Consider the following 24,377-nt stretch of genomic DNA (forward strand, 5'->3'; position numbering starts at 1 on the left):
CTACTGTACTAAGAGGTTGTTCAGATAACATGTGTGTCCATTTAATATTGTAGGCACACTATTGATGCCAAAGAAGCATGTATCCAGTGAGTTTCCACAAGGCGTCCTTGAGCTCCTGGTTCCTCATGCTGTAGATGAGGGGGTTCACTGCTGGAGGCACCACCGAGTACAGAAATGACACCACCGTGTCCAAGGATGGGGAAGAGATGGAGGGGGGCTTCAGGTAGGCAACCAAGGCAGTGCTGAGAGTCAGAGAGACCACAGCTAGGTGAGGGAGGCATGTGGAAAAGGCTTTGTACTTGCCCTGCTCAGAGGACATCCTCAGCACTGCCCTGAAGACCTGCACATAGGACAGAGCAATGAAAACAAAACAACAAAATCCCAAAGAAAAACTAAACACAATTGCCCAGAATTCTCTGAGGTAGGCATCTGAGCAGGAGAGCTTGAGGATGTGGGGGATTTCACAGAAGAACTGGTCCACAGCATTGCCTTGGCAGAGGGGCAGGGAAAATGTAGTGGCTGTGTGCAGGAAACCATTGAGAAAGCCACTGGCCCAGGCAGCTGCTGCCATCTGGGCACAAGCTCTGCTGCCCAGGAGGTTCCCATAGTGCAGGGGCTTGCAGATGGCAATGTAGCGGTCATATGCCATGACAGTGAGAAGGGAATACTCTGCTCCAAGCAAGAAGAATAGAAAGAAGACCTGTGCAGCACACCCTTGATAGGAGATGGCCCTGGTGTCCCAGAGGGCATTGGCCATGGCCTTGGGCAGAGTGGTGGAGATGCAGCCCAGGTCGATGAGGGCGAGGTTGAGGAGGAAGAAGTACATGGGGGTGTGGAGGCGGTGGTCAGAGGCTACAGAGGTGAGGATGAGGCCGTTGCCCAGGAGGGCAGCCAGGTAGATGCCCAGGAAGAGCACAAAGTGCAGGAGCTGCAGCTCGCGCGTGTCTGCGAATAGCAACAGGAAGAACTCAGTCACAGAGCTGCTGTTGGACATTTACAGGTTCTGCCAAGGAGTCCTGCCCAAGGCAGAGGAAGACTATTTACCACAGAGTTATGTGATAGAAATAATTTCCATTTCTCTTTTAAGCCTCCCCCTGCAAATATCCGCAGACTTTTGGCAGGTTCCTTTCATGCCATATTAGTGATGCTGCCTTAGGGCCTCCGTGGGAGCAGGCCACTATGCTCTGGGTATTGCAGGAGTCAGTCCTGACCTACAGCAAGAGATGAAGAACATAGGTGGATTTACATTTTCTATATTATGTTCTAGCTGCCCCCCCACACCTGAGGACTGTCTGTAAGGCATAAATCCTCAGCACTTCTGCTGCATTCCAAGTGAAATCCTGTGGATCGTCAGAGGCAAAGGTACTGTCCCTTTAGTTCAGGTTGTACTTTCAGAGGGGACAGCCAGTCTGTCCATAGAGGCTGGTCTCTTCTGCTGGCATGTGTATGAGCTGTAGGATAATTATGCTCATGTTCACCTGAAAAGAAGCAGGACACTGCTGAATCCAGGCTCAGAGTGCACATCTCCAGACACCTCACCCTGTCCCTGTATTTGCCATTCCCCAAGCACACCGAGGGCTCACTTCATGTGCATGTGAAACCCCATCCCCAGCCAGAATCACAGAATTGCAGGGGTTAGAAGGGACCTCAAGAGATCATCTGGTCCAACCTCCCTGCCAAAGCAAGTTCCTTAGAGCAGGCTGCCCAGGTAGGCATCCAGACAGGCCTCGAGTATCTCCAGAGAAGGAGACTCTACAGGTGGAGAAGCCACTCTCCAGGTGGAGAAGCCAGCAGGAATGCCAGTGTGCTGCTGCCAGGGGAGGCAAGGCCAGGGAGGGACAGATGGACACTCAGCACACCCTCCTGTGCTGCAGCTCTGCCTGCAGAGGAGGCAGCTCCTGCTCATTGCAAATGCTGTGTGCTCTGCTTTGGCCTGCAGACACCTCTCAAAGACAGGGCACTGGGCATCACAGAGGGTTTGCAGCTCCTAAGGTCAGCTAGGATAAAACCTGAGAGGACCACAATGATGATGTTGGTGCAGTCTGTGGGCTGAGGTGTGGGAAGGGACTTCACAAAGTTAATCACTGGCACTTTGATTTGTCAATGCAATGCTCCAGGAGTCTCAGTCTGCTGTACAACCCCAACAATTCATTACTATGAAATCTGCCTCCCCTTCACAGCAGGAATCTCAAAACACAGACTGTAGAAAAAGCCTTACCCTTCAGATAAACCAAGCGTCAATCTTCCTCTTGAAATGCTTCCTCATAATGCCATTCTCTAAAGCACTTCAGAAACAGAGACCCATCCCGACAGATACTATCAGCCATCGGATGTGTAGAAGACCCCTCTGGCAACCCCACCTGCATTGCCCTGCTGCCAGAGCCTCATGGTGTCAAGAGCCTGCAGATGCGTCCTACCACACGCTGCCCTCTGTTGTTGCACTCCTCACTGCCTCCAAGCCCTCTTTCCTTCTCTCCTCTCCCCATGTCACCTGCAGTCAGAGTCCCGAGCCCTGCTGTGCTGTAGAGGAGCTGCTCCTGGGCACAGCTGTCTCTCTGCAGTGCTGCCCACTTGCTAGGAGCTCCCCTTGGGCCCAGGAGCCTGGCCCAGCTCAGCAGCACAGCACCCATTTTGCTTGCTTGCTCTGTGCCCTTGGGCTCCCTCGAGGTGTCCCCAAGGCGTCAGGGCTGACAGCTCCTGAAGGCAGCAGTATCTCTCCTGGGGTGTGGTGTTTGAGGCAGACTGAATTCATCACTGACTGCCCTTCTTTGAACACAGGAGGGATGACTTTTACAAGGGTGATTTGTGCTTTCAGACTGTGGTTGTCAAACATGTTGTGCTTTAACCTGTCAGACACCTCAGCACCACACAGCTGTTAGCTCACACCCACCCCTAAAATGACAATGGGTTGAAATAAAGATAATGTAAAAGGACAGAAAATGAAGAGATAGGAATAACAGTAACAATACTAATAATAAATAATAAAAAACTTTATTTTTATTATTGTTATATGCATAAAGCAAGTGATGCACAGTGCAATTGTTCATCACACACCGATTGATGCCCAGCCTTTCCCCAAGCAGGGGTCCCACAGAACCTGGACAGTATGCATTCGGCTCTTGTGTGCAGGTCCCTTGTCCTTACTTTGTTTTAGGGCAATACAGGTTTTCAGAATGATTTGGAACATTTGCTTCCCTTTCTCAAATCGTTCTGCTGCTGTGTTGCCGCATGTGATGGGGCATCAGTATGTTGGAGGTGTTCAGGAGCTGCCTTGTGCTCCAGGGCAGTCTGGATCAGCCCATGGCAAAAGTAGGGCTGTGCTTCCAGCCCTGGGGCACGGGATTCCAGGTGGGCAGGACAACCCTCCATGTGAAAGCAAAGTGTGGCTTTCGTACTGCCGCTGAAGGGATGGAGAAAAATGCATTAGCAATATTAATTGTGGCATAGCACTTGGCTGCCTTTGACTCCAGTTCGTACTGACTGAAGTTCTACCATGCCTGGCACAGCAGCACTCAGTGGTGGTGGAACTTCATTCAAGCCACAGAAGTGCACCGTTATCTTCCACTCACCATTAGAATTTTGCAATATCTATATTGGACTATTAAAGGGTGAGAGAGTATTGCTGATCACTCCGTGGCTCTCCAGTTGATGAACCAGCTCATAGATGGGAATCAGGGTCTCTGTTAGTGCAATATTGCCTCAGGTGCACTGTTATGGTAGCAATTGGCACCTGCTGCTCGTTGGCCATCAGCACCTCCACAGCAGAAGGGTCCTGTGAAAGAGTGGGCAAGGTAGACAACTGTTTCCTGTCCTCCATCTCCAATACAGCTATGCCATAAGCCCACCAATACCCTTGTGGACCTTTGAAGTACCCGCTCCTGAAGTAGTCTACGCCAAGGTTACACAGCTTCCAGGCCAGTCCCAATGCATTGCATTTTCCACTCTTTCCCCGTTAGACTCACTTCAGCCTCCTGTACAGTTAAGTCTTGGGTTTGATGTGCCAGGCCAATAATCCTCAAAGTCCAATATACCTGATTGTCCTCTCCCTCCCCCAGGGTGAAAGCTGTGCCCCTCTAGTCCTGCTCATAGTATTCTTTACTCTGTTTGGAGGATTACCCACTAGAAATTGGAGCAGCAAGAGTCTCAGAAGAACCACTTTTTGATAATGTTTTTCCTTGTGCTTCATGTATCCGTGCCTCTAAGGTGGAGGTCAATTTTTGCATCGCATTTCCTCATGGACTCTCCATGGTCACACAGTCAAAAGCACAGGATAGAAACTGGTATGTACCCACTATGTCACCTTTCTTGAGCAGAGGGATGCTTACATCTGATAGCTGAGCTATTGGTTCGTGCAGGTGGGGAGGAAGCTATATTCTCTTGGAGCTGTTGGACCTCTTGGGAAAGTTTCTTTCTGGACGAGACACAGGCCCATAGGGAAGAAGAGAGACTTTCTTTGTAATGCCATAGTTGGCTAGCCAATTCATCCACCATGGGTTCCTCTTGGTCTTTCCTGGTCATAACTGCCAATGGGTTGGCATACGATGATGGTGTGCTCTGTACAAACTCCTGCCACATGGGTCATGTGCACTTGACTTCATCTGGATCTTTGGATAGCTGTTAGTTATCTAGGTTTCTAAAAATGGCATTCAGCTTGCCTAATTTCCTCAGGTACCGGATACCCCTCTGCTTGGTGCTCCACTTTCCTGGTTGACATACAAGATCTTCCTTCAAGGGAGACCTTTCCTTCAAGCATGATGGGAGTAAGTTCCTTGTGCCCTTTTCCAATGGCTTTGTCCTTCACCCCTTCCCTAGAGGGAGATTCCGGCTGCTTGGCTTCCCTGCTCTCTAATTCCAGGCTATTGGCCCTGTTCTCCCACCACTGGAGCAGCCAGGTGACAATGTGCTCACCGAGATGATTGCTGAAATCTTTTCCCATTCCTCGTAGCTTACCCTGGGAAAGGGACCATTTGGTTTCTGATGCTTATATGATTTCTTCTGCTTTGTCCTCCTGCTTCCAAGATGGCCCAACTTTGGAGAAACCTGCCTCATCTTCTTTTTCCTCCTTTCTTGTCTGCGTAGGAGTTTCCTTCCTTTCTAAAGAAAAACTGAGTTTTTCACACCCATTGTTTTCTCTTGCATGTAGAGGCAACCGATACTGGCTTAGGTTGGTTCTCTGGCCCAGTGATGTAGCCCATTGCAGGGGCTGGAGTGGCTGTAGGGACCATCACAGGAGTTGTTCTGGCTGCGGGGCCTTTTGGATGAGTTGGAGTGGCTGCAGGGCCTATTGCAGGTTTGGGAGTGGCTATAGGGCCTATTAAAGGGATGTGTTTAACCTTAAGCCCATCTCAGGAGCTGGAGTGCCTGTAGGGCCTGTTGCAGGGTTTGGAGTGGCTTTGGACAGGCTCTGGGCCTGTCAAAGGGGCTGGAGTGTACCTGCAGGAAAAGTCACAGGGGTTGGAGAAGTGTGGACTGTAGCTTCTTAAGAATACCTTAACCACCAGCATATTGCAGTGATTTGTATCTCTTTGGAATTGCCAGGGTGATGACACAAATTTCTAAGCATTTCACATTTTTTTTTAGGATTCTGCACTTGCTCAGAGGTGAAGTTCCAAAGCCCTGGACGTGTCCACTGCTCTAGGTGTCTGCCCAGATCCTCGAAATCTCCCTGCCACTCCTAACTTTCCCGCCTCTGGACAGATCTCTGGATGGCACGTTTAAGTAGTTGTTTAAACTTAAACAAAACCTGAATTGCTTTCAGGAGACCTAAAAATAGGAACATGCTGGTTTGACCATCCCAAGAATATTCAAAGCTTTGAAGAGCTATTGTAATTAGCCTGGAGGAGAAGCACGAGGTGGAAGAGAAAGGGAGAGTGAAGAATTGGGGAGAGGAAACCCCTACCACCCTGCATAGATTTACTCCCTGAGGAGAAAAGGCAAAGACTGTGATTCTTAATAGTTTCCAAGAGATGAAGAGATGGTTCCTGAGGTATTGAGGGGGCAATAATTTGATCCTATCAGAAGTCAGTGTTAGCCAATACAGCAAGGCAGTAACCTTAAACCAGCCCCCAGAACTGATAAACGGCATGACATGGAAGACAGTTACTAATGAGCTATACAACACAGTTCTGAAAAGAAGCACAACAGACCCCAGATCAAAAAGATCAACATTGTGACCAGCCACTGTTAAACTGATCTAATGCTTATAACAATTTATTTTTAAAACGCTGTGGTCAGATCTGTCATCCTGTCATCTCAACCTGTGTGCTCCACGCTAGGCACCAAGAAGACTTGCTGTGGTTTGACCCTGCAGGCAGCTCAGCACTATGAAGTTATTCATCCAGTGGGACAGAGGAGAGAACTCGGAGGAATAGGAAAAAAAAAAGTTAATGGGTTAAGATAAAGGCAGTTTAATAGGACACAAAAGGAATTATTATTATTATTATTATTATTATTATTATTATTATTATTATTATTATTATTATTATTATTGACACCAGTCGACTAAGGTCATGATATTCGTGTGTGTGTATCAAAAGACAGGAAAGGTGGTGGTGATTAATTGGAAAGTGACAGAGCTGAGCATTACAGATTGTATGGAATAAGTGCTGGATATTGTCTTAGTTTTGTCTGAGATAGAGTTAATTTTTCTTCCTAATAGCTGGTATGGTGCTGTGTTTCATATTTACAGAATCACAGAATAGTTTGGGGATGAAAAGACCTTACAGATCATATAATTCCAACTCACCTCCCATGGGCAGGGAAACCTTCCACTAGACCAGGTTGATGAAAGCCCCATCCAACCTGGCCTTGAATGCATCACGGAATGGGGCACAGATCTAATAGATCCTTGTCCTTCTTACACAGGGAGCCCCAGAGCTGAATGCAATCCTTGAGGTGTGGCCTCACCAGGGTCAAGTACAGAAGGACGATCACTTCCCTACGTCTGTCGACCACAGTATCCTTGGTACAAGGCAGGCCTTCTTGGCCAACTTAGCACACTGCTGGCTCATATTCAGCCGACTATCCACCAATATCCCCAGGTCCTTTTCCCCTGGGCAGCTGTCCAGCCATCCTTCCCACAACATTGCATGGAGTTGTTGTGCCCCAAGTGCAGGACCCAGCACTTGGCCTTGTTGAACTTCATGCAGTTGGCCTCAGCCCATGGGTGCAGCAATCAACAAGACAGAAGTCACCTCACCAGCATTTTTAAAGCCATGGGCTGGCTGCTGCTCTTGCTGGCTATGGAGGCAGAGGGGATCCCACAGTCAGCATACAAACCAGGTGCCTTCTGCTGGCCTAGCAGGGCCACTGGCAGATGTGAGCCCAAAAGTACGGATCCCAGGTCTATGTCAAGGGTGACCTGCCACCTACAGACAGAAGTGACCTCGCATCCCTTTCTGTGACACGTTCCTGCTGCTGCCCTATCCACTGCAGAGGCAGAAGTGACCTCACAGTCTCTGCCACAGTCACATTCCTCCTGCTGGGGCAGCAGATCCTGAGGTAGAGCTGACTTCTCTAGTCCCTTAGAGACTAGGGCTCACTTTTCTGGATTAGAAATTTTGCAGATGGGCTGTTCTGCTTACTGTGTCAGGTGTGTGGTTAGGTTATGGGCAAGCTTTGTGGAATAGTTTTTTGTTTTACATCTGCCTAGAAGTCTAGGTTTAATGGAGCATGTTAATGCTAGTATTGAAGGCAGGGATTAGGGTGAGCACAAGAGTAAAGGAAAGGGCAAAGGACAATGGGCTTAGTTTTGCTTCATGTAATATTTTCAATTCAATCATTAGAATAGGGGTGTTATAAATGGCTCAGGATTCAAATTAGGATTAAATAAAAAAATAGGATTTATTGAAAGAATATAAAGGAATAGAGGTAAGCAAACAGCGCTGGGTGCACCGGCAGTCTCCGCTCCACCAGGACGCACACCAGTTACATCAAGCAGCTGATTTTTATGCTCCTAGACTAATACATATTCATTACTACTTCTAAAAAAAAAATAGATTATTAAAATTAGCTTCCGGGGTGCAGTCCCTCCTACTGGAGCATGCGCAGTCTCCTCTGGGGTCTCTTCTGGGGGTCTCTAGGGGTCTTTCATGCTGAAGGCTCGTAGTCTTCCTCTCCCCCTTTGTACTTACTGGGCACCATACCAAGTTTACAGAACATCCTCTTCAAGTCTTGTCTCCCAGCTGTCCTTCAGCTTCCTTCTCCTTCCTCTTTATCTCTCGGCCCCCCCTAACCAGATACCAAAGATCCACATAGTATCCCATAAGAGTCACTAGTTGTTATCAGTTGTTCTGAAACTCCCAGACACACGAGTAATTAAAACATTCTTCCCCAGCCATTCACAGACACATCTATAGCAGTGTTAGAAATAGAAGTCCAGAATAACAAAAGCAAACAGGTTCACAAATTTAAGAAGTGATAAATTGACTAGAATGAGGGGGAGACTGGGACACACTGCATCTGTGGTTCAAGAATTAAATTGCCAGTGCAGGGCCCAGAGGCAGACAGGATTCAAACAGAATTGTTCTTTATGGACACGAATTGTTAAAACATTCCTCACAATCCCTTATCTTCTTTTTAATATCAACAATTCGTGTCACTTCTGTTGTTAATAACTAGATTTCATCAGTCCGTCCTTGGAGGGTCCAATTCTTAAACATCATAATTGACATATCCCCTTCCTTTTTTAATGAAGTTATTACAAATGTACTATTTATCACCCGGTGTATTAATAACGTAAGGCAAGGTATCATACAAGGTATATAATTACACCACATGACAATAAAAATAACACTCTTTTAACCCATGGTCCACCAGGCAGCCATGAAAATAAATCCCATTCCATATCCTTCCAGGTTTGTGTTTGCTCGCTCACCTCCCCCCTTCCTTCTCTGGGATAGGAGAGAGAAATGGGAAAGTGAAGCCTGTGAGTTGAGATAAAAACAAGAAAATAATAACAATAATAATAATAATAATAATAATAATGATAATGATAATAGTACTACTAGTAATAATGTGTACGAAACAAGTGATGCACAATGCAATTGCTCACCACCCGCTGTCCGACGCCCAACCTAACCCCGAGCAGTACGGCCCTCCTCCCAGCCTGCCTGCTGGCAGGACAGTGAGAAGCTGAATTTGGCTTGGTCCTTGGCTTGGTGTAAGCACTGCTCTGTAACAATTAAAAACAATTAAAACATCAGCATATTATTAACATTCTTCTCATCCTAAACCAGAACATAACATTCTATCAGTTACTAGGAAGAAACACCCTTTTCATCAATCTTTAAACAGAAATTACTAAAGCTAAATTTTCCACAGACTTCTCCTTCTTGTGCTAGTAAATAATCCAAAGCTAGGCAATTTTGATACAAAGCAGTTCTCATCATTTATAACTATTTCTATTACGGCTAATAACCTAATTATTCTGTTAAGTATATATACTGGGGTCCTATAGTCCCAGGATCTGTCTTCTGCCCACGTATCTGGATCATAATAGGCAAACGCTTTCAGTCAAGGAGTTAGGCCCGCTTTCAGGGTCAATTCAGGCTTGTGTTACCGTTCGGCCTGTCAGGGTGATCCAGCTCCTGGAAAACGAATCATAATTTTATATAGGTTTAAAAAGGATCTTATGTTATTTTCTCAGGACAACCTGGACAACCTAATCTTAGTGTGGGAGAAGTCTGGTCGAGGCCCTCTCACTCGGCAGTCAATACCCATAGGGGTTGCCTCCCTCGGTAGACCATACACACCGCAGTGGAGGGTCCTGCCCCGGTCTTGCCTTCTCCCTTTTCTCCCTTTAGGCTTGTTCCCTTTATTTGGCATCCTTCATTCATGCAGAGCCTTGTTGCCAGAATATTAGTTCTCCCTTAGCTTGAGTTTCAGTTTCCCAGGAGCAGACTCAACCCTCCAAGTTTCAGTAGTTACTGGTCCTTTTATTCTGGATGCATGGGTCCCTTTCTGTGGTTCTCACAGCTGTTTCAGTAGTCAGTAAAACAAGGTACAGTCCCTCACATCGAGGGTTCAATGATTCTTCCCTCCTGTGGCTGCTTGTTGAAACACTTTCTTTTTTATCTTCTGACAAGTTAACAGTTATCTAATTTGCTTTGCCGTATGGCCCTTTCCAGGTTCCTGTAGTAGGATTCATCTGATAGCCTTTCAGGTTGATACAGATTTGACTACAGATACCAGGGTTTTGGCATTCATCACTATCTCCACAGTTTCCCAGCTGGACAGTCACATTCATTTATGTTGCATTCCTTCAGGGGCTCATCACCCCAGTCCCTGCAGTCTCTCTGCTGGTTACATACTTTATTGATATCTATGCATTCTCCACTTCTGCACTTGAATTTGCCAGGTCCAGAGCACTGAATACAGTTTGCTTCAACAGTGCCATCCAGACAGTCTCTCACACCACTGCACTGCCTTCTCCTATGGACACAGTTCCCATCTTCACATCTGAACTGATCTGGTCCACAGGTCCAAGAAGGGCAGTTAATTTCATCACTTCCATCCTTGCAATAAGGATCTCTGTCAAATCGCCACTTCTTGTAGATACATTCACCTGAGCCGCACTGCACCTCACTCACAGAACACTTCACCGGAGATGCAGGCTGGCGGCCACACTGCTCCAAAGATTCATCCGAGTGGTCGGAGCAGTCACCTTGACCATTGCAGACAAAGCTTTTGGAAATACATTGTCCACTACTGCATGTGAACTCTGCTGCACTACAAGTCACATTGCCACAATTCTCTTCATCTTCTCCACTGTCACAGTCTTTTTCACCATCACATTTCCATGACAGTGTTCTCATATGACACAGCTCAGCACTTTCGTCAGACCCATCTTCACAATCCGGGTCCCCATCACATTGCCATCTGTTTGGCACACACTGACCACTGTTGCACACAAAGATTTAGCACACATCTTCTTCACACAAGCACTCTCATCACTGCCATCTGAGCAGTCTTCACATTTTAATCTAGCACCGTCAGCAGCAGTGCACAGTCAGGCGAAGGCAAGCAGCAGGCAGAGCGCCCCACACCGTCACCTGTGTCACTTATACTACTCCTATTACCCATGCTGTTAGTGTCAGTGGCATCTTCCTTTTCTTTTTGCCACTGACCATTCACCACAAATGGATGAGACACATGATTACTAGTTAGGAAAGAGAGTGTAACGTCTGCTATACGGCTGCAGGCAGTGCCAGCTGCAACCTTAGGTTTGTGAAAGAGCCTGCCGGTGGTCATTTGGCAGTGTAATCTGCGTCTCTGCACTCCTGCCCTGCAATAGAGCTAAGTCGTCATTAGTAATAATTATAACACCGATCTGGGGACTAATAGTCTTTTTTGCATTGCAAGATAAACCTTTTATGAAAAGAATGCTAGAGTGAAGCAGCACAGCCGCTGCTGCCTCCATGGTTATGTCAGACAGTCTGCAGGGTCCTGATGTCCGCCCCTCTGCTCTGTGACGACTCGCCTCACGGTGAGAGTCGACTGCCATTGTCCACTGACGCCTCTGGTCTCCCGTAGCAACTCAATCTCGGATGTTCCGCAATTACTTCAATTTCCCCGCGTTTTGCAGCTTCTGTCAGGTCTATTCTGTGTCTCTCAGAGCCGTCCGTGGCTCTGCAGTGTCTCTCAGGGTTCTCTCTGTCCAGCGGTAGTCCCTCCGTAGTGTCTCGGGTCTCCCAGCGCCACTAAAGGCTCTCAGCACCACTCCGGTCTCTCGGCCTGTTCAGGTGTCAGCAAGTCCAGGTCTCAGCCTGTGCAGGCCTCATATGTTGCAGGAAGCATGTCATATCATGCTCCTGCCTTTTTCTTGTCACAGTCAAAACATTTAAGAGCAAAAATAGGATACACAAGATACACAAGATACACTGGGCCCATATATTAGGCACCACCACTCAAACTTGGATAAAACAGCACTTCTTTTCAGTCTGTCAAGCACTTCATTCGTCTCTGCCCACTCCCCTTGCGGAGAGTACGGAACAATGGATCGGAACTCTGCACTCGTTTTGCAGCAACGCTGCGTCTCACTCACACAGCACAATCACACACAGAGGCCTCCAGCACATCTCATTCATACCACAGGAATATAATTTAGAATGATAACCAACCAAACAAGTATTGTCTCTGACTGTGTTCTTCGTGAAGTGACTTGTAACACTTTGTTTCAAACCCTTACACTTACACAAATACTTTCAACACAAAATACATACAATATGCAAATATTACAATATACAAAATTTCAACACAAAGTACACACATACAATTATTAACACTCCAGTTAGTATCCTCCAGCAGCCGAAAACATACCGTTTGTCTGCAGTTTCAGGAGATCTCTGCTCCTGCGGTGAGCAGCTGAGAGTGGAGTCCCCTCTGAGCAAAACACTCAGGGTGCACCTAGGGGCGTCCGCGCCGCAGCCGATCCTGCAGCTGAGCAGAGTGTCTCCTGCCTGGCTCACCAAAATGACTCACAAAAAGCTGACTCCACAATCAATAAGATTGTAAAGTAGGTATGTTTACTCAGTTCCATGCAGCACGGGGCGGGTAGTCCCACCAAAGTCATGCACGCCTAATGTGGCAAATTGCTTTAATAAAGAGTTACATATACATAAACATTCCTATACATATACATATTCCTAACCTGTCCCTTTGTGAACAGTCCTCCTTATCTCAGACCCCTTGATTAAAGTCCGTACCATGAGGTTGTTTTTGATCTGGTTCTCGGGGTCCGAGAGACTCCTGTTATCTGGTGGTATAAGTGCAGCACAGGCACAGTAGCACATATTCATTCTTAATCAATTGCTCTCTAATTTCTAATTCCAATGTTTCAGCTTGCTCTTTTCCAGATCCACGGGTATTCTACTATTAATGTTCAAAGCCTGACAGACCCTGTCCTCCGTGGATCAAAATACGTGGGGTCTTAAGGGTTCTTTTGGTAATTCTATTATATAATACTGGATCATTTTTAATTTACTTTTTAATTTTCTGGGGCCCCTATTGTTCCAATTTCTAATCATTATTCATAATGGACTTTTTGGTCATATATCTGGTAATTTGCTCCCTTTCTGGTCCTTGGTCTTCGATTTTATCTGACCCATCCGGGAATTTTACTAGTGGCAATTCCCACAGCCCTTGGTTGCCCCCAGTGAGAGTGTCTTGCAGGGGGTTTAGGACCTATCACCCACCCACGTATCACTCCCTTCACAGGCCTAGCCCCCCCAACAGGAGATTAGAACCGGTGAGAAAACAAAAAGACCTCCACGCTGACTTTAGAAATCTCAGTTACACTCTCACACACAAACACTGGCAACCGCACCTTTACCCAACCGGACGGTATCTTATGAATCAGTCGTCTTCGTCCAGAATCCAATCGGATGGTATCCACAAGCGTCTCTGCTGTCTTTGTCTGGGATCGAACCAGACGGCATACACAAACGACTGTCGTCTTCATCCGGTTCAATCCCGGACACCGGAATCCAACCGAATGGTATCCAAACGACCCTGTCATCTTTGTCCAGATCTTCGCGCGCAGAATTACGGGCAAAAAACAGCTGGCAAGGGAGCTCAAAAAAAATCAAATTCTTTGCTTACCTTTATTCAGGTTCAGGATGGCATTAGTCCCGATCCGATTCAAACAGGAGCCACCAAATGGTGGGGCGCCTCTCCTAGATTAAATCAGAATTCAGGAACTATAGCCATCCCGGACGAGCCCCCAAATTGTTATAAATGGCTCAGGATTCAAATTAGGATTAAATAAAAAATAAGATTTATTAAAAGAATATAAAGGAATAGAGGTAAGCAAACAGCGCTGGGTGCACCGGTGTCGTGGTTCCGCTCGAGTGGGCAGCCGAGCTCCACCACAGCCGCTCTCTCACTCCCCCTCCTCAAAGAGGAATGGGGAGAAAAGATGTGAAAAGGGCTCAAGGGTTGAGATAAGGACGAGAAAATCATTCAATAATTATTGTAACGGGCAAGACAGACTCGGCATAAAGAGATAGTAAGATTTATTGCTCATCACTAACAAGCTAGAGAAGTGAGAAAACAAAGGAAAAAAAAAAACAAAAGCACCTTCCCCCCATCCACCCTCTTCCACCTCCTCCCCCTGAGCGGCGCAGGGGAATGGGGGAATGGGGGTTATGGTCAGTCTACAGCACTTCTTCTCTGCCGCTCCTTCTCGGTCACTCTCGTCCCCTGTGCTGTGGGGTCCCTCCCACGGGATGCAGTCCTTCATGAACTGATCCGGCGTGAGCTTCCCACAGGCAGCAGCTCTTCCAGAACTGCTCCAGACATGGGTCTGTACCACGGGGTCCATCCCTCAGGAGAAAACTGCTCCAACCTGGCTCCCCTACGGGCAGCAGCTCCTGCCAGATCACCTGCTCCTGCGTGGGCTCCTCTCCATGGGATACAGGTCCGGCCCGGAATCTGCTCCAGCAGGGGTCTTCCACAGGCAGCAGCCTCCGTCGGTGCAGGGCCACCTGCTCCACCGTGGTCTCCTCCACGGGCTGCAGCATGGAACCCTGCTCCACCGTGGTACTCCATGGGCTGCAGGGGGACATCCTGCTTCACCATGGTCCTCACCACAGGCTGCAGGGGACTTCTGCTCCGACGCCTGGAGCGCCTCTCCCCCTCCCTCTACACTGACCTTGGCACCTGCAGGCTGTTTCTCACTCCCTTGACTCTCCCGGCTGCTGTGTGGCGCAGCGTTTTTTTCCCTGTCTTAAATATGCTTTCACAGAGGCGCAAACAATATCGCTTATTGGCTCAGCTCTGGAAAACAATGGGGCCCTTCCCAAACATGGGGCAGCTTCTAGATCTTTCTCACAGAAACCACCCCTATAGCCCCCTGCTACCAAAACCTTGCCACGTAAACCCACTACAACCGGGAATCTCCGCTCCACCAGGACGCACACCAGTTACATCAAGTAGCTGATTTTTATGCTCCTAGACTAATACATATTCATTAGTACTTCTAAAAAATAGATTATTATAATTAGCTTCCGGGGTCCAGTCCCTCCTACTGGAGCATGCGCATCAGTCTCCTCTGGGGGTCTCTAGGGGTCTTTCATGCTGAAGGCTTGTAGTCTTCCTCTCCAAGTCCTTCCCCTTTGTACTCCTTTGGCACCGTACCAAGTTTATAGAACATTTTCTGCAGGTCTTTTCTCCCAGCTGTTCTTCAGCTTCTTTTTCTTCTTCTTAATCTCTTGGCCACCTGGTCAGATACCAGAGGTTTGCATAGTATCCCATAACAGTCACTAGTTGTTATCAGTTGTTCTGAAACCCCCAGACATCAAAGACTTCATACAAACACAAATAGCTTTCTTACTGACACTTCACGAGTAATTAAAACATTCCTCACCAGCCATTCACAGGGACAGTCACACCTATAGCCGTGTTAAATTAATCTCGAAGAAGACAGGAAAAAAGGCTGTAACTGTTAGAAATAGAAGTCCGGAATAACAAAAGCAAACAGGTTCATAAATTTGAGGAGTATTTTCTGAAGACTTGATAAATTGACTAGAATGAGGGGGAGACTGGGACACACTGCATCTGTGGTTCAAGAATTAAATTGCCAGTGCAGGACCCAGCGGCAGACAGGACTGTTCTCTATGGACACGAATTGTTAAAACATTCCTAACAGTAATATGCAGCAATCATACTTCATCTATCTTAGATTTTCTCTATTAAATTAAATTCTTTTAATGTTCTTTAGAATGATAGGCACATCATGTTTAAACTTCTTGATAGCCTGCCTTTGTAGCTTTTTGTTTAGATCTGAATTCCATTTCTGGAATCGTTTCTGACTGGTCTTTCTTGTTGCTTGGAATTAGGAAAAGCTTGATATCTTCACCTGTGTGAAGCAAGAGTTTCAAAGAACTGCTAAACTTGTGAATCCAGATGAGCTTGTTGGTGAGTTGTTTCTTTACTGTGTTCTAACCTTCTCATTGGTCAAACAACTTTGAATGTAACAACAACAGCAAACACCCAGAAACACCCATGCCTTAGTGGCTGGAGAACAAGAGAACCAGCTGGAGAACGAAAAACTGGAGACTGCATGGAGTCTCCTGAATCACCCTTCTTTGTTCCCTCTTTTGTATTCCTGATGGTCTGGTCATTAAGTCTAATGTTATCTCAGCCATGGGGCTTTCCAACCCCAATGGCCACATTCCCAAATCTCCCCCTTTTTTATTAATATCAACCATTTTCTCGACACGAATTAGCACTCCATATATAACATCGGTACTCCAGGAAGGTGTTGGGTTCCTTGGGGAGATGCTTGGCAGGTCCACAAAGATGGGTAGTGTGCCCAGGGAGGTGCTTGCATGTTCCACCAAGATTCTTTAGGACCTCCAGGGAGATGCCTGAGTGACCAGGGGAGAAACTTGGGTGCAGCAGGGATATGCTAGTTTGCCCTGGAGAGGGAGGTGCTTTTGCGCCCTGGGAATAGGATTAAATAGGATTAAATAAAAAATAGGATTAAATAAAAAAATAGGATTTATTAAAAGAATAGAGGTAAACAAACAGCGCTGGGTGCACCAGGAATCTCCGCTCCTCCAGGACACACACCAGTTACATCAAGTAGCTGATTTTTATGCTCCTAGACTAATACATATTCATTACTACTTCTAAAAGAAATAGGTTATTATAATTAGCTTCCGGGGTCCAGTCCCTCCTACTGGAGCATGCGCAGTCTCCTCTGGGGGGTCTCTTCTGGGGGTCTCTAGGGGTCTTTCATGCTGAAGGCTTGTAGTCTTCCTCTCCAAGTTTTTTTCTTGTCCTTCTCCTTTGTACTCCTTGGCACCGTGTCAAGTTTATACAACATCCCTGCAGGTCTTGTCTCCTAGCCATCCTTCAGCTTCTTTTTTTTTCTTCTTCTTAATCTCTTGGCCACCTGGTCAGATACCAGAGGTTTGCATAGTATCCCATAACAGTCACTAGTTGTTATCAGTTGTTCTGAAACCCCCAGACATCAAAGACTTCATACAAACACAAATAGCTTTCTTACTGACACTTCATGAGTAATTAAAACATTCCTCACCAGCCATTCACAGGGACAGTCACACCTATAGCCGTGTTAAATTAATTTCGAAGAAGACAAAAAAAAAGGCTGTAACTGTTAGAAATAGAAGTCCGGAATAACAAAAGCAAACAGGTTCATAAATTTGAGGAGTATTTTCTGAAGACTTGATAAATTGACTAGAATGAGGGGGAGACTGGGACACACTGCATCTGTGGTTCAAGAATTAAATTGCCAGTGCAGGGCCCAGAGGCAGACAAGACTGTTCTCTATGGACACGAATTGTTAAAACATTTGTCACACCATGAGACTTTAGAGAAGTATCACAATTCCTGCCTTGCCCTAAGGGGCCAAGCACCTAAAGTTAAGGGTTAGGAGAGGGGTTGAAGGTGAGGAGGTTAATGCACAGGAACAGGGGTTTTGGGTGTTAGTTGTTCATGTATGGGATTAGGGACTAGGGCTCACCTTTGTGAGATAGAGAGTAGGGAAAATTTAGTGGAAGTGTTTCTTGTTATACTTAAGGTGTGATGTCTGTGGTTAGGGTATGGGCAAGCTTTGTGGTTTAGGGATTTGTTTAGGTCTGTGAAGATGTTGTCTAGGGTTACACAGATCATTTCAATGCTAGGATTAAGGGTAGGGGTCTAGGTAAGTAAGAGAGTAAGCATAAGGGAAAGAGACTATGGGCTGAGTTTTGGCTTCAAGGGATATTTTGAGGTTTGGTGTTAGAGTAGTGGATTCCTGTCAGGGTGTGGAGTAGCATTTAGGTTTAGGGTTTAAGGTTACTGGTTGAGACAGAGTATCTGTCTCACCTCTGTTGGCTACTCCATTCCTAAGACAGAAGTGGTACCTGTCCAAATGGAAAAGCACACAAAGATCTCTAGGAGCACCTTGCACAATATGCCCAGCAGCTCTGTACCACCACATAAGTGAGCTTCCTGCTATTAAGATTTGGTTCCAGAATGGCTCCTATGGATTCAGGGTAATTTTTCCCAATCCCTCATGCATGCTTCTGTTTCCCCCTGCGATCTTGGAGGCACTGGCTGCCTCTGTGTAGAAAACTGATAGTAGCCCTGAAGGATGACTTTAGGCAAAAGTTGAAATCTCTGACATCACAACCAGAGGTGCTGCTCTGTAGAGCGAGGGGGCAGTGGTGGCCAGGGCATGGGGGCACTGCACAGCCGTGCTGGGCAGGCTGGGAGGCAGACCCAGCTCATGGGGTCACTGCCATTGCCCCAGGGCTGCAAGGAATCACTTGCCAGACTCCTTTGCTGAGGTTTCTGCATGTCCTTGGGCTGCAGAGCTCTCCTCTGCCTGCTCATACCAGATTGAGCACCTGAGCTCTACTCAGTCCACCTCGGACAGGCTCACATTCTGCAGGCTCCATTCACTGCTGTCTCCTGGACTCAGCCAGCCCCGGCAAAGGAGTTAGGTGAGTGATCTGTTGCAGCCCTGGGGCAATGGTTGTGACATTTCCTTGTTTCTCACAGCCTTCAAAGCTCAGCAGCACAGCACTCGACCATGGCATCGCTTGCTCTGTGCCATTGGACTCCCTCGAGGTGTTCCCAGGGCCTCAGGGCTGACAGCTCCTGAAGGCAGCAGCATCTCTCCTGGGGTGTTGCATTTGAAGCAGACCAAATTCATCACTGACTGCTCCTCTATGATTTTGGGAGAGACTGGTTTAAGAAGTGTGATTAAATTTTATTATTAAAATAACTATTAAAGTTTAGTTGTCAAACATGAGTAAAATGATTCCCTCCCTAAACTCCTATTCCTTTCCCACTGCATGGCAGGACACTGCAGCCATGATAGGCAGGGACCATTTCATCCCTCTGAGCTTTCTTCACTATTTCTTTCACAAACTGAGAAGAAACATCTTGGTGATTCGTGTCTCTACAAGAGAGAGGAGACCAGAATGCTCTAAAATGGTGTCCATGAAGAGAGCGGAATGGGACAATAAGACAGCATTGACTGACTTTCCCCTACTGTGAATATGAAAGGTCTTCAGTCCTTATATAAGTATATTCATCATCTTTCGCATGACCAGCATGGTGACTGGGATGTGGAACACACTCATCATTGTGCTGGTGCCTACAAGCTAACACCTGCAGATGCCCGTGGCCTTCTTCCTGGGGGAGATCTGTCCTCCTTGCAGACTTTGTACAGCTCCACCACCCTGAGCCAGATACTAGCCAGCTTTCTGACTGGGGACAGCATCCCCTTTGCTCACAGAGGTGGGAGCACTATCAGCTGCACCTTCTGCATGAACGGAGTGCTTCCTGCTGGGGGCCATGTCCCACCATCAGCATGGGCTGTATGCCATCCCTGTTCTCTGCAAGGCTCGAGAAGTGGAAGGTCTGACTCCAGAAGGCAGCTGTACCTGAACCAGGAGAATTTCTCTCATGTACAGTAATTATTTCTCCTCCTCCCAGCTACGGTTCTGTGGCCCCAGTGTCATGAACCCCTTCTGTGGTTTTGCCCCATTGCTGGAGCTCTCCTGTTTTGCTTTCATAATCTGCAGTTTGTATCCAAACTTCTCCTTCTCTCCCATGCAGTTTTCATGTATGAGCGTCCTGTTTTGGCAGGCCCAAGGCCTTATCCACCTGCTCTTTTGTCCTCAAGAGTGTCACTGTTTTCTATGACACTATCATCACTCTCTGTGTGAAGTCCATAAAGGCTGTTCTCAGAGGTTTTAACCAATCCCTTTCCCCAGTCTTCATCATCCCTCTTGTCAATCTTCAAGTTGCTTAGTGGTGGTGTGGGAAGGGTAAGAGAGGTGCTGTTGGAGCTGCTGATGTAGTCATAAGACCTGTCTCAAAGAGCTGGGAAGGGACAAATTGATCGATGATATTCCTTGGGACTCAGAAAAGGAAGATGTCAAAAGCATCTTCTACTAGAAGGGCAAGCAGAAGGGTGATTAAGCCTCAGAAATGATTAAAATGCCATTCTTAACCCTAGCCCTCAACCCAGAACTGAACTATAAGCCTCAAAGCTTGCCCCCTTTTCCTAAACCTTGAGCAGGATCCTTGAGCAGAACACCAACCCCTCCCTTAAAGCCCTTGTCATTCCCTTAACCCTGGAGGGTGACCTCTAATCCCTAATCTTTGTCCTGAACACCTAATCCCCAAAGCCCACACAGCACACAGCACAATGATTTTATAAATGATTTGGATGTAGGACTAGAAGGTGTGTTGAGTAAATTTGCCAACAACACCAAACTTGGAGGAGTTGTGGACTCGGATGAGGGTGGAAAGGCCTTGCAGAGAGATCTGGACAGACTGGAGAGCTGGGCAATCTCCAGCTTGATGACCCTTATGGGTCCCTTCCAACTCCAATATTCTATGATTCTATGATTAATTTTGTGAGTTATTCTCATTGTAACAGCAGAGCTACAGCTAAGTTCTTCTGGAAGACAACTGAAATAGCTTCTTCAGTGCTTGCTTGAGCTCCTGGTTCCTCATGCTGTAGATGAGGGGATTCACTGCTGGAGGTACCATGGAGTACAGAACTGACACCACCATGTCCAGGTGTGCGGCGTAGATGGAGGGGGGCTTCAGGTGGGCAAATGTGGCAGTGCTGATAGACAGGGAGACCACTGACAGGTGGGGGAGGCACGTGGAAAAGGCTTTGTGTTTGCCTTGATCAGAGGGGATTCTCAACATGTTCCTGAATATCTGAATATAGAACAGCACAATGAAAACAAAGCAACCAGCACCTAAACAGAAGTTAAAAGCAATGAATCCAACTTCCCTGAAGTAGTCTGAGTCTGAGCAGGAGAGCTTGTGGATTTGGGGGACTTCACAGAAAAACTGGTCCACAGCATTGACATGGCAGAGGGGCAGGGAAAATGTGTTCGCTGTGTGCAGGACAGCATTGAGAAAGCCACTGGCCCAGGCAGCTGCTGCCATGGTGGCACAAGCTCTGCTGCCCAGGAGGCTCCCATAGTGCAGGGGCTTGCAGATGGCAACATAGCGGTCATAGGCCATGACGGTGAGAAGGGAATACTCTGCTCCAACAAAGAAGAATAAAAAGAAGACCTGTGCAGCACACCCTTGATAGGAGATGGTCCTATTGTCCCAGAGGGCATTGGCCATGGCCTTGGGCAGAGTGGTGGAGATGCAGCCCAGGTCAAGGAGGGCGAGGTTGAGGAGGAAGAAGTACATGGGGGTGTGCAGGTGGTGGTCGCAGGCTACAGCGGTGAGGATGAGGCCGTTGCCCAGGAGGGCAGCCAGGTAGATGCCCAGAAAGAGCGTGAAGTGCAGGAGTTGCAGCTCGCGCGTGTCTGCGAATGCCAGCAGGAGGAACTCACTCACAGAGCTGCTGTTGGGCATTTGCTTGTTCTGGACATGGACACTGCTAAATGAGAAAAAATAAATAAAAATAAATATAGAGTGTTACGAGTAATGTCTGACCAAAATTCATATAATTCCCAATTAAAGCCTTACATTCCTTATTTCCAAGAGGACCTTTGTGTCTCTCCCTGTCTGGAGCCCTGCTGTGTGCTTGCTGAGTGTCCTGTACACTTCAGTCTCCTCAGCTCCCAGTGAGCCTGCGCTGATCCATTTGAGGTTCCAAGAGGGAAGGTTCCTGGGAAGTGGCTCCCTCTATTGAGTGAGGGGTGTTTGGCTGTGGAACTCTGTGTGCGTCTTCCCTGTTCAATACCCAGGAGACAAAATCAGCAGGTGGATTGTGTGATTTTGCCAGAGAGAACAGGGAGCATCTCCTGCTTCACCCGCCATGCACAGCACTCCCCATCAGTATCAGACACCACCAGCTGTAATGCTCAGCAAGGGAAAGAAGCAGGCATGGGCAGGCAGGGCGGACCCAACCCAGTGCAGAGGCTGTGGTGTTGGTAAGGTACAGCCTGTCCTTACAGCCCTGTGCCATCTGGCTGGCACAGACAGGAGAGGGACAAGAGCTCTGGAGTGGAAGAAGCATTTGGAATATGCTCCTTGTCATATGGTAGGAATTTGGGGGTAAGACTTCTGTGGAGCCAGGAGCTGGACTCGATGATCCTTGTGGGTCCCTTCCAACTTGGGATATTCTATGATTCTGTGATTCTGTGCCTTCTTCAATGGAGGAAGGCGGAGGGGGCCTGCAGCAAATGTGTCTACTTACACAGAGATTTAGGGTTCAGACACCCCATATTCTCAGCCACCCAGGTTATACAAGCCATGACAGAAGTTATGAGGGGAAGAGATGAGACCACGAGCTGCTGCAAGGAAGGTGCCTGAACTGCAGGGATGGCAGGGAGGGAGCAGCTCCCTCTCACTGCCTGCCCATGTCCCTGCTGCCTGCAGCTGTCCATGCCAGCAGCTCTTTCTCTGTACCCATGTCTCTTCCTGCCCATGCTCACAGACCCCATCCCATCCTCTGCGTGCCCAGCTCTGCCCTGCAGACACCTCCCTGGGATGGGGACAGCTCTAGGGACATCCCCCTCTCAGTAGGTCCTAAAGAACGGCTCTGAAAAGCCCTGGTGTACTCTGTAAGCAGAGAGAAAGAAGGGAAGGGATACTCTTAGGTTCATCACTAACCTGTTTATGTCTCATTCCAATGCAATAGGAAGCTCCGTTACCTGTGCAAACACAATCACTCTGTTAATACAGTCCCTGCCCCAGAGTCAGAATATGAAAGCGCAGCAAGAGTGCAGAAAGAGCCTTCTCTTTGTGGGCAGCCCCTGCCCTTCCCTTCCTCTGTCCAAGCCATTGGGCAGCTCCCCTGGCAGGCTGAGTGCTGTGCCTGGCAGGCGGCAGAGGCCCTGCCCCAGCACACAGCCCCTGGTGCACAGCAGGGACCCTGCTCTGCACCACAGCCCTGGGCACCCCTGCAGCTGCCCTGCAGCACCTTCTCCTCCACACCGCACAAGCCATGAGTGACATCCTGGCAGCTCCTGGCCAGGCAGAGATGTCTCACACCTAGGAGCCCCTTCCAGGAACTTCCCCTGCACTGTCCTACAGCCAGAGACTGTGGTGGTTTTACCCTGCTGGGCAGCTAAACCCCACAACCGCTCTCTCACTCCCCCTCCTTTAGATGAGGAGGGGGAGAAGTAAAGCAAAGAACAACTCACGGGTTGAGATAAGGATAATTTAATTAAAGGGAAATAATTATAATAATTAAATAAAGACTACCATGAACTAAACAATTTAACTAAGGGGAAATAAAAGGGAAAGGGGAAAAAGGGAGGAAAACAAACAAACAAAATAAATGAAAGCTATATGGAAGTGCAGACGAAAGAAATTACTCTCTACTTCCCACAAATGAGCCATGATTGACCATGTCCTTGAAGCAAGGCCTCAACGCACGCAGCCAGTGTTCGAGAGGAGGACCGACATCTTCTCAACGAGAGCCCACCCCTCCCCTCTTCTTCCTGTTTCCACCTTTTATTGCTGAGTGTGACACCACATGGTATGGAATATCCCATTGATTGGTTTAGGTCAGCTGCTCTAGTGATGTTTCTCTCCCCACTTTTTGCCCACCCCCTAGGAGGGTTAGAGAAAGGCCCAATGCTGTGCCACTGCTGCTCAGCAGTAGACACAACACTGGTGTGATAACACTGCTGTTCCAGCTACAAGTACAGAGTATGGCACTGTATGGGCTGCTGCCGGGAAAGTTAACATTCCAGCCAGACCCAGTACAGAGCCTTACTGTGGGCAGAGCTGTGAAGGTTTCTCCTGCACTGAGCACTCCTCTGTGTGCACCCTCCAGGCTGCCTGGAATCCCTTTCTGCCTGGGTGCCTGCAGTCAGAGCCCCCAGCCCTGCTGCGCTGTGCAGAGGAGCTGCTCCTGGGCACAGTTGTCTCTCTGCACCAGGGCCTCTTGCCAGGAGCTCTCTCTGTTCCAGGAGCCCGGCCCAACTCAGCAGCACAGGCCCAGCTCAATGCACTGGAATCACCCCGCTGGGGGCTTTCCTGATGAGCCCACAAACCTCAGGCACTCAGACACAATTGAAAACATCTCTCCAGAAGTCCAAGTCAGAGGCAAGTTTCCTGCAGTTTCCCCCTGAGGGCCAGCACTGACATAGCCTCCCTGGAGCTAGTTAGAGCAGAACATTGGAGGCAGTGAGGACAAGGAGACAAAGGCAATGTGAAGGTGACACTGATGTGTAGACAAACTGGATGTGTTTCAGCAAGCACAAGGGCCAGGCCTTGACCCCCAGCTCCTGTGAAGGGAGATCCTTTCCCTTCACACCTTGCTCAGGGCTCTTCAAGGGGCAGCAGGAGATATTGAGGTGAATGGCCAAGTGCAGGAGAATGGTACGACCCCTGCCTGGTTCATGGGTGGAGGCGAGGAGGCAATGAGGCCCTGGTGTTTTAACAGTAAGCTGTCTCCTCATAGGCCTCAGTGGCAGAGACAACAG

The 24,377-nt window shown here is 47.9% G+C and overlaps 1 protein-coding gene across 1 annotated transcript; it reads right to left on the reverse strand.

The window, feature by feature from the left end:
- Positions 1-58: 58 nt before the first annotated feature.
- Positions 59-21,351, reverse strand: LOC309890752 (olfactory receptor 14A16-like; the record flags this gene model as incomplete). Its single annotated transcript, XM_082785157.1, has 2 exons — positions 59-856; positions 21,214-21,351. The coding sequence occupies 2 exons, from the start codon at positions 21,349-21,351 to the stop codon at positions 59-61; spliced, it is 936 nt and encodes a 311-aa protein (XP_082641283.1).
- Positions 21,352-24,377: the final 3,026 nt, after the last annotated feature.

Source organism: Aythya marila (genome assembly GCF_965140915.1).
Source record: "Aythya marila genome assembly, contig: HAP1_HAP1_SCAFFOLD_186, whole genome shotgun sequence".
In the NCBI taxonomy this organism is placed as follows: Eukaryota; Metazoa; Chordata; class Aves; order Anseriformes; family Anatidae; genus Aythya; species Aythya marila.